We start from the raw sequence: 10,902 nt of genomic DNA on the forward strand, positions 1-10,902 counted from the left end.
TCTCTCTCTCTCTCTCTCTCTCTCTCTCTCTCTCTCTCTCTCTCTCTCTCTTAATCCAAATTTCACTTTAATCATAGATTCACCATAGAACCCCATAAATGCAATCCTAGGAACCTAGTGAGTGAAAAAAAATGTCTCCCCAACGTCAGACATGTTGCATGCATGGAAGTCTTGCTTTTAATATTTCAAAACTTTAATCAATCCAAGGCATAAATGTCCAGAGGTGGGCTGATAAATAATATGCATGAACTGAAGTAACATTAAATAATAGGGAGGAATGTGTGACTGTCAGTGTTACAAATGGATGAATCTCAGAAAGAATTTACAAAGTTAAAGAAATTAGAATTAAACAATCATATTTACAAGTCCATCTGCATGAAACATTCAGAGATAGCACATTTTGTCAGAAAGATTTTCTGCCGTTGCCTAAAGCAGGATCTAAGCAATAAGATTGTTATGGCCCTGGGGAATTTTTAAAGTAGATGGAAATATTCCCAAACTGGTGTCTGGTGACAGCTTTACAATTCTGTAGATTTATTTGAAAATCACTGTGTTATTACTTGAGCGACTTTTATGATACATAAATAATACCTTTGTAATGTTACAACTTTTTTATTTTTGGAGTAATTGTAAATTATTATGTCTCACAAAAGTTTTCTAAATCTTAAGAAAATTCGACTGTAAAACTCTTTAGATAGTCATTTAGGGAGGAACTATCACAGATTAATATGTCAATTAAAATAATCTTTATTTATGTATTCAACATGTTTATTTATCATTAGCATATTTGTGCAGTCGTACATCCATTTTAATTTATATGTATTAGCACAAATTTTGTACAGCTATTTTTAATTATAGTTCTTTATTTTTATCATCCTTTTTAGCATTCATGCCAATAATATTATCTATTGTTTGCATCTTTCATGGCCTTCAGATCTTACCTCTGTTTGTTCCTGTTTACTTTAATATTTTGTTTTTTGATGACTATTATATCAATTGTTATTTTTTAAAAGATCTGCAAATTAGCATACCAAATGATGTATTTTCAAACATATGTTATTTTAGTTTGTTCTTCTTTACCCTTTCTTTAATAGTCCTTCCCCCTAAATCTTTGTTTTCTGCCTTTGTGTCAATGTGACATTAACATGCATTTATGCCACGTGTGCACCAATTATGCCTTTATAGTCACATGGGTATCATTGATATACTTTTTTATACTTCCCTCTTCCATCCTTCAAGTTCTCATCTTCCACATATGCTTTCTACTTCATTACACGCAGATAAACACAAAAAGATATACGGATTAAGACAAACACACACACAGACTAATACAGTCATGCACACACAAATACACCATACAGAGACATATACATACACAGAGACTCATACAGACACAAATATACACACAGACACATGTGCACAAAGAGACACACAGATATATATATATAGATATGTACAGAAAAAGAGACACACAGAAACACACAGATACACATACACATTCATATATACAGATATACAGGCACATACAGACACATAGAGATACACACAGGCATATACATGCACACACACACAAACACATGCACATATAGACACACATACCTACACACACTCATTTACCACAATGGTGCCCACCTGCACTCCTATTTTCTTAAAATGTGCTTATTTCATTCTTACTGCTTAATAAATTTCCATCTGTGCATATGTCACATTTTCTTTACCCACTCATCTGTCAATGATCTAGGGTGCTTCCATTTTTTAACTATTGTGACTAGTACAACAGCAAACATGGCTGTGCAAATATTTCCATGGTATGTTGATCAGGAGTCTGTCGGGTATGTGGGCAGGAGTCGTAATAGCTGGTTCTATATATTTCTATTCTCAGTCTTCTGAGAAGCCTGCAAAGTGATTTCCATAATGATTATATCAATTTACATTCCAGCAGGAATATGAAAATATCCCCAATTTTGCTAGTATTTGTTAATAGATTAGCATATATAAAATATTAGTAATTGACAGTCTGAGCATTCCTACCTTAGGCATTTCAATTGTCATTATTAACTAAATAATTCATAATACTCTCTAATTCAAAGTAATGTAGTACTTCATTATTTTATTTTCATAGAGTGTTGTTATATTAGGTCTAAATGTTAATGAAATTTGGTTGGGAAATATAGACTATGTGATAATGGTTATTCAGGAAAATTTGGCTTTTTGTTAACAAATGTATACTTTACTTTGATAATTTACTTCATATGTTTCATAAAATAATATTATTTGTTTTCATTTTGTTAGTTTTCTTCAAAAATCTACAAGATTAATAACCTTATTCTTTCTTAATGAATAGTTCTCTTGGTCTTTGGTAATGCCTATTATTCTAACTATTGGTTTATCTAATGTTCTTACATAGTTTGAATTATTTGGGAGAAGGAGGGCTTATGTTGGGGGAGTGTATGTTTATTATTGTTACACATTCCTCGTCCCCTAATTCTGTTTTACATAATGATCTGATTAATCACTAATAATGCATCCAGACTGTGGCTAAGATTTGCATCTACTCCCTGCCTATTCCCTTATTTTTGCATATTTTTCTTACTTTAATTTTAAATATTTTATGCCTTACTTATTTTTACATCTTTAGATCATCTCTTTGTAATTAATCCAATTTTGGGGAAAGAATATGAAATTAATTCATGTGTTTTATGTTTATAATTGATCCTCTAGTTAAATAGCCTACCATAAAAAGACCCCACGCTTTTATAATTTTGCTTTTTATTGGACTTACTCTTTGTATTTATATAATGTGTTCTGGCTTCTCTTGCCTCCACTCTTTCTCTCTCACCATGTTTACATCCCCTTCCTCACATTCCTATATTTTTGTTCTATTGTGACCCAGTGAGTTTAACCATCGTAAACCTTTTAGTTTTTGAATTTTCCCTGCAGTCAACAAATCATATGTTTTGTTATTACTTTTAAATGACTCAAACACTATGTCCTTTCTTTGTGGGTTTAAATAATTTAACTTTTCTGTTACTTCTGCTATAGTCCAACTTGTTTCTTTTGTTTTTCTTAATTGTTATCTTCAGTTTTTAAAATCATTTTCAAATTAGTTTATTGTTTTCAATTTCCCATAGGTGGCCATTTAAGTGTAACATGCACACTTTTCCTGCAATTATGATTGCCCCAAACTTAAAATCCATATATTCAAATATTTACAAGTTTAGCTCATGTCTGTCTCTATTGTTGATATCTGACTTCTTTCACAATATGAACTAATTTCTCAGCTTACATCCTGGAAATCTGCTATTCTTCAAGAAGCTTGAGGTTAACTAGATAGATTTTAGCATTCTGTTGTTAAAACTGTTTTTATCTTTCATTTTTCATAGAATCTATGAATTTTCCTTACTTGTTCAGACGTCTGTACTTCTACTTTCTCCCATTTTGTGAAATTTTTATTTTTGTTTTCACTAGGCTTCTGTGTTTTAAATTTTTCATTGCTATTGCCTTTTAGAAGATTCCCTGGACCTCAACGTCTAACTTAAAATCCATTATCTGTTTGAACATATCTCACTTTTATTCTTTGTATTGTTTTATTTATTGCTATTTAAATCTTTTCTAAGTATGGACATTCTATTATATATTGTTGTTTCTGTATTATATATTGTCTTGTTTCATAATAAAAGTACCTTTTATTTTCTGAAGAATGCTTGCACCTTTGGTAAATTATTCTTCTCTTCATCCTGACAATTTCCTCTTCAGCTGATTCATTGTTTTCAGTCGATAGTATTTCTTTGATGTTGTTGTTTTATTTCTGAGATAGGTACATATTTTAAACATTAAATGTCATAACAGCCCTAGCTTTCTTCCTCCCAAAATGAGTTAATGTCCAAGATCAAGCTTCTGGTGAATGGATTGTTAGGACAAGGAATAAGAGCAAGAGCTGAAAGTTCTGGAACCTGCCCAGTTGCTGCCTCTCTTCCTGGTCAGGATCCATCTGCAAGTGCTTGATAATTGTCAGCGTTAAAAAGAGGTGTTTTCTGTAGGTTGTGATTCACCATCCTTGGAGTCTGTAGGACAAGGAGGTGGAGTAATAAATGCCTGCACCTGTTCTGTAACCTCCCAGCTGGCCTTTTGATTCACCCTGTTGTCCCCCAGCCAACACCTGTGACCTAGTATGCTGCCCTTGATTTTTCTGGTGAAGGGCAAGGGCCACATTGTTCTATGTCAGTCACTTTGATCCACAGTTTCCTATGGATGTTTCTACACCTTATAAAAATGACATCTTATGGAAAGTCAGCAGCTCGCCTGCCCTTTCCTCTGTGACAACCACACTTTCTTCTGCTGCTCAAACAGCATGATCCCGCTCCGACAAATCTTTGCCCTTTTCTGCTCTTCCTCAACTCTCTCTGCGGGTCGGCTCCTTCTCACTAATATCACTTCACCACAAAAATAATCTTTTCAGAAAGAAGTTTCTAGCACTTTGGCATTTCAGTGAAGCATATTATAGCTGTGTCTTGGGCTTATTTTTGCAGCACCTACCATGATATGAAAGTGCTGTTTACGTGGCTGTGATATTCCTGTTAACATACAAAACACCTCAGAACAGTATTCTAACCCTGTTTACAATGCAATCCTACAAAACAGTAGACTTCCCAAAGTCTTATAAATTTGTCACGAATTTTCTAGAATAAGTGAGAAAAAAATGAGTGTAATAACATGTATGTGAGTTTATTTCCTTCCTGTAACTTGTCCTGAAACACATGGGACAGTTAGTAGGAGGGACGATGCTGTCATTTTTCTTGCCGCTTTAATCTTTTACCCTCTAGAATTCTCCAATCTGATCCTCTTGCTCTTAAATTCACTGTAATTGCATACATTCTATTTTTTATATTTGTGCTCTATTAGGTCATCACTGGCACATAGCATATGTTCTATACACACTATTGAAATATCTTAAAACCACCAAAAATTGATTGTCAGTGTGATAGGGACAGTCAATGGAGTTGGTGTTAGGTGGAAGTTACACTGAAATTACCCGACGTAATTTTTGTTAGCTTATGTCACAACAATTATTTCCAAGTCACGTTTCCTAATTGTTTCTTTGATCCTGGCCTTGAATGTGGAGTGTGGGCTGGGTGTGAGTTCCCATTTTTCACATGAAGAAAGTGGGGTTCAGAGAGGTGAACTGAGTGGGTTGCAGACCTAAGGTGGGAATGCTTGTCTTCAGTTACTGCCGGGCACACTTGTTTTCTCACCATACAGGTTTGTCCGCAAGCGTACGTCACGCTATTACAGCAGTGACCTGGAGATTTCTATCATCACCCTTGAAGTTTAGTTAATTCGCATTCCCTGGTTGTGAGTAGACACGGCGTTTTGAATAACAACAAGATCACAAACCATTTTGTGTTCAGATTTTCCTAATTAAAGCACCTACATTAAAAGCTTAAGTATCTCTGGGGCATCAGCAGCTGGTGAGATTATACCCACTCTGTAAATGGGGATACTTCGGTATAGCCTGGTTAAATTACCTTCTCAAATCACACAGCGGTAGCAGTAGAATGGGGAAGCTGGAAATCTGACTTTATCACTATCCTAATGTATAATAATGGAACGTTTCCATAGTTAATACTTTACAGAGGGTTTCTATGCCCATCGTCTGCTGGGGCTCATTATCACTCTGTGGAGGCAGAATGTGGCTGAGACACAGTATGTTCAGTTTCATTATTGAGGTCTTGGCCTATCTCATTCAGACAGTAGGTGGCTGAAATCATACACAAATCTTTTCTTCTCAAATCTAACCCTATCTCTGCCTTCAGACTACATTTCATTGTCAAGATTTTTTTTATTGAAAAAAAAAATTCCGACTCCTCCCAGCCTCCCATTTCCCTCCCCCCACTCCTTTTCCCCTCCCTCTCCAGTCCAAAGAGCAGTCAAGATTATTTTTAGCTTGCCGACCTTCACACTTATTTTTTTTTTCTGCAGCGAATGGTGTTCTGGGTTTAAGATACTAACTTATTTGTGTATTCTTAGGGATATTTTGACTTTTTGACATTCTTCAATTATGTCTCATGCAGCTGAATTGTGAGGATTTCAAGCAAAGAGGAAATGATGGGAGTTTTATCTGTACCTCTGATGCTTCTGCAGTTTGCGGCACAGATGGGAAAACATACCGCAGCAGGTGTGAGCTGTGTGCCGAGAATGAGTGAGTATTCTATGGAGCAGACGTGATGTCTGTGCAGTTACATGACATGCCCTCCCCACCGGCAGCATTTGTAATTCATCTGCTGCAAATTAATCTCTAATAAAATGTGTGCACTGCTTCCTTTTCTACTCTTCCAGGGAAATGTACATAGTAAAACATTTCATATCTTACAAAGCACTTCTGAGTGCACGCATTTTGGCAATTACCGCAGTCTCTGTGAAATAAACAGGACATGCAGATCAAATGCATACATATAAATAGATGCTATATACACCCAAGCATGTATATCTATCTTCCATCATCTATCAGTCTGCTAATCTCTGGCTATATTCTTTTATGTGTAGAGTGTCATCATCATCAAATAACATTTAAATGATCAGGAAATTAAGATATTGTATAGAATGTAACTGGAATTTTTGAATATTGAATATTGAAATATTCAATAGAATATTTCAATAGAAATATCTATTCTATGCCAAATAGATATCACATCTCACTGGCCTACCTTACTTTTGTGTCTTTCCTCCACCCTCGATGCTTATTATGGTTATTAATTTTCTTTTACAAGCAAGATGCACACCTGCTTTGCAGCCTCCACTCATGACCTCAAACTTGAACACAATGACCAATATTCGATATTCAATAGGCCAATTGAGCAATAATTACTCTATGAGATTCTTAATACTTTGTCCCTTCTTATAAGGCTTTCACCAAAACAAAGCTGCAGTTAGCCCTTCTGATCTATTCATAATTGCAATTCCAGACTGCTAAAAGAGTGAATATATAGAAATACAAAGCCCAGGACCAGTGACGTGGCCAGCAAGCTTTACAGTCCGAGTTCTATTCCCAAGACCCACATGGTAGAAAGAGAAAACCAACCTAGTCTGTTAAACCCTGGCTTCCATCTGCATGAAGTAACAAGAACACTCACCCCTATCCCTCACACTAAAAAAATAAATTAATAAATCAACACATGAATAAAGCAATACAATTTTAAAATAGAAAAGCTAAATAGGCAAATAAAGAACATTCTACTTTCTCTAAGGCATGCATCTTATAATACTACTTTAATCACACTGAACATTTAATTCTTACTGTATCATAAGTGAGAGTTCCTAGTTTAAATTTTTAAATCTCTGATCCATGTGATACTTTCTCCCAGCATGCCATATGACTCTGTGTTGTTTCTTGCTCTGACTTTCGGAAGACATCACACACTATTCCAGGTTACTTTTAATACTCCCTGTCTGCCTGTGTATCTTGAAAATCTGTTTTTCCTATTAACTTTCCAGTTTTAATTTTGTCTGAGCTTTGCATTTTTTATTGTTATCCACATGCTGAATTATAAGCTTCTTCTATAGAAAGTGGAAATTATTTTACAATTATGCTTCTGTTTTCTGTGTTCTTTAAAGTTCTACTAGACTGAGCAAAGTTAATTAGAAGACTTTATGTGCTTTTCATGAAAAAATAAGGTATAATAAATTAGCATAAAAGAGTCCTATAATGAAAACTAGAAAAATTAAAATTGAACTTTTTATAAAAATTAAAAATTGCTACCAGAAGCAGAAAAGTCCTTAGAGAGCTACCAACCATGAGCCTGAAACCTAACCCTCCAAGATGATTCTATTTCCTTGTAATTTTTTTAAAGTTATAAACAGGGTCTTTCACTATGCTAACTAAGTAAATATTAAACCATAACACTGTTTTCAGGTACAGAAGGCATTAGAATACAGCAAGGAGGAAGACAGGATGGGCAATTCTATCATCTTAATTTCTGTGTCAACAAACTTTTTGATTCCAGGAAAAACAAGAAACAAGTTGACATAAGAAGTGAAGGCGAATGTGGCAGCAGCAGTTTCGAGAAGGTAAGGACAAGCGCCAGGCAGGGAACACTGGCTTCGGTGGGAAGCTGTGGCTCTCGGCCATCCTGTGTTTAATACAGTTCCTCATGTGGGGTCACCCCAACCGTACAATTATTTCATTGCTACTTCATAACTATAACTCTACTACCACTATGAATTGTAATGTACATGTCTGGTAGGCAAGATACCTGATATGTGAGCCCCCTGTGGGGATCTCAACTCACGAGTTGAGAACCAGCAAGCAAAGACAAAAGCAGCCGTGCTTCTCCTTAGGTTGGGATGTTAGGAAGGGGTGCTTCTTACTTTTCTGAAACTCTGCATCCTTTCTATTGACAGGGAAGAAACAAATGAGTTCTTGAAACCAGATAACCAGGTCACTTTACTCTGATAGTAAGAAGTTCAACTCTATTTCTGCTATTAAAAAAAAAAACAAGATGGGAGGGAGAGAGAAGAAGGAAAGGAAGGGAGGAAGAAAGGAAGGAAGGAAAGAAAGAAGGAAGGAAACTAAGGAAATTGCCCGAGAAGCGAGCAAATGGACACCATATGTCTCCATCACTGCCCCAGAGCTGAAACCTCGGGGTGGCCACTCACCGTGAGGAACCCCTGAACTGAACACTTATAGAAATGAGATTTAACTAAGTAGCATTTTCTAGCTAAGTTCTGTGAGCTTTTGAAGTTAGAGGAAGATGGAAAGCACCATACAGATCACATTTAATTTCCTTGTTGAATGCCGATTCTTATTTTCACGGTTTGGTCCCTGAAGCTGCCAGCCTCCTCCAAGGCTTTCAGTATTCTCTGTTTTAAGGTCCTCTTTGCCTTTAGCACCTAGGACATTGCGAACAGGTTGAGAGCAAGGACAGTGATCCACTTGAGTCCTAGCACTCTTTTCAAACAAGCAAATAAGAAAATGAACAGTTCTGTACTTAAATGCAAGTGACACAGATCCACTAAGCTCTTTCTCTGGGACCAGCATTTGCTGAGCGTGGTATTGCAAGCCTCTATGTGTCATCTCCTTTCCCGCTTCTTTAGGATGTGTGCAGTGACTTTCGGGCCTATGTGCAAGATGGAAGACTCGGATGTACAAGGGAGAATGATCCAGTCCGTGGTCCTGATGGGAGGACCCATGGCAATAGATGTGCCATGTGTGCTGAGCTCTTGTAAGTAGCATCCCCAGATGGACATATGAAGAGGCCCTTATTTCCTGCCCTGAGAGCCCCAAAGTTACCTCTTCATGGTTCCTGTGAACATTTGTCTTTATAATGTGAAATAGGTCTAGCTACAAGATGGACTTCTTGCCTTTTTCTTTATTTTACTACAATATTTCTAAAAGAAAAATTTGAAACTTCATCTTAAAATGTATAGTGCCTTTAAAAAACATAGTGTTTTATAATATAATACGTTTAAGACTTGAATGGTAAGGCTAGAGTAAATAAAGAGCAGGGAGAATTGACTGAAACAAGTTTTGTTTTAAATGCTGTAATGATATCTAATGCCTTATACATTGATTTAAAAGAAAAAGTCTGACTTAGAAAGCACTTAAGTATTGGATAATCAAAATTGGTCATTTGATGTGCAGGGTTCCTTTGGGCTCATGTAGGGACCCTCACTGGGCAATGATACCTAATTTTAAATAGTACTACAAAGTGATAACAATAATAATGAAGATTAATAGGATAATATAGCATCTGTTCAAACTGCCCAAATCCTGTAGCTCTTTGGCTTCATTTATTCATTGTTTTAAGTCCTAACAGACAAGGAGAACCTGACTTTTCTAGATGGATTTCCTCAGGATGAGCCCGGGACAGCAGACTGAGACTCCAGATGGGTTCCAGATGAATTCAAATTTAGCTTTTAGAAATAAATAACCCACTAAGGTTCTTCTGTGTTATTTTTGTACTTCATAGACTGTATACTGATTAATATAATAAACCATTTCAGAAATAAAAAAAAAGAAATAAATAACCCAGCTCTGATGTAAAGGCAAATCAACATCTGGTTTAACATGTGGTCCAGAAGGGTGTGGTATGGCAATACCTGAAAGGCTCAGTTTGGTTTCACCCTTGTCAGAGCATTGTTTCAAGGCTCTTGGTTCTTCTTGTCGGAGGGAATTTTCCTGGCAATCTTCTGTTTGTCACTCACGGTGGCACACCCAGCTGGCTCTGCAGAACAAAGCTCCTAATTGACCGGCTGTGAGTCAGCCTCACACCCTTCCTTATCTGTGGCAATGTCTAGGGCGCCAGCATCCAACACAGGGAAGTGTTTGCCTCCTGTGAGGGGATTGGTCTTGACAGGTTATGGTAAAGGATGTGGAAGTGTTTAGTGCCTCAGAACAGGGTGGACACTGAAAATAAGCCTGGACCATATGAGGATTCTGTTCCCTTGACAGTATAAAAGAAGCTCGAGAAAATGCCACACGTGAGAGAGAGAGCAGAATTCGGCGAGATGCTGAGAAGGTAAATGGTTGTTCGCTGCTACAGTGAAGCCTGTGAGCCTATACTCACTTGCACCTTTGAAGGAACAGAATAATGTCATTGTCTCATATTACTGCATGGATTTCATATTAATTAGAATTCCTCGATTATCCTATTTCTAGTATACCTATCAGTTGGGTCATTTGAAACCAGCTTTTCTCATCTAAAGTTCAACACATATCATTCCTACCCATTATTTTCTTCCCCTCACAAAAGGAAGGGAAAAACGAATTTTACACACAAAATTCCATTGATCTCTTTTCCTTTTATAAATTTTTTTCAGGTTAGCATAAAAATAGTTACATGGTGACAGCTTTATACATATGTACCAGTATACTTTGTGTTTGGTCATTTCTATCAGCTCTCTCTC

General features: G+C 36.4%; 1 protein-coding gene across 1 annotated transcript in view; it reads left to right on the plus strand.

The window, feature by feature from the left end:
• Nucleotides 1–10,902, plus strand: part of Spink5 (serine peptidase inhibitor, Kazal type 5) — a 56,603-nt gene that overhangs the window by 8,271 nt on the left and 37,430 nt on the right. Inside the window, exons 4-7 of the mRNA XM_013349415.1 lie at nt 6,072–6,199; nt 8,001–8,064; nt 9,091–9,218; nt 10,448–10,514. Coding sequence (XP_013204869.1) covers nt 6,072–6,199; nt 8,001–8,064; nt 9,091–9,218; nt 10,448–10,514 — 387 coding nt within the window. The remainder of the gene's footprint in view (nt 1–6,071; nt 6,200–8,000; nt 8,065–9,090; nt 9,219–10,447; nt 10,515–10,902) is intronic.

This window comes from Microtus ochrogaster, chromosome 18 (assembly GCF_000317375.1).
Source record: "Microtus ochrogaster isolate Prairie Vole_2 chromosome 18, MicOch1.0, whole genome shotgun sequence".
Lineage (NCBI taxonomy): Eukaryota > Metazoa > Chordata > Mammalia > Rodentia > Cricetidae > Microtus > Microtus ochrogaster.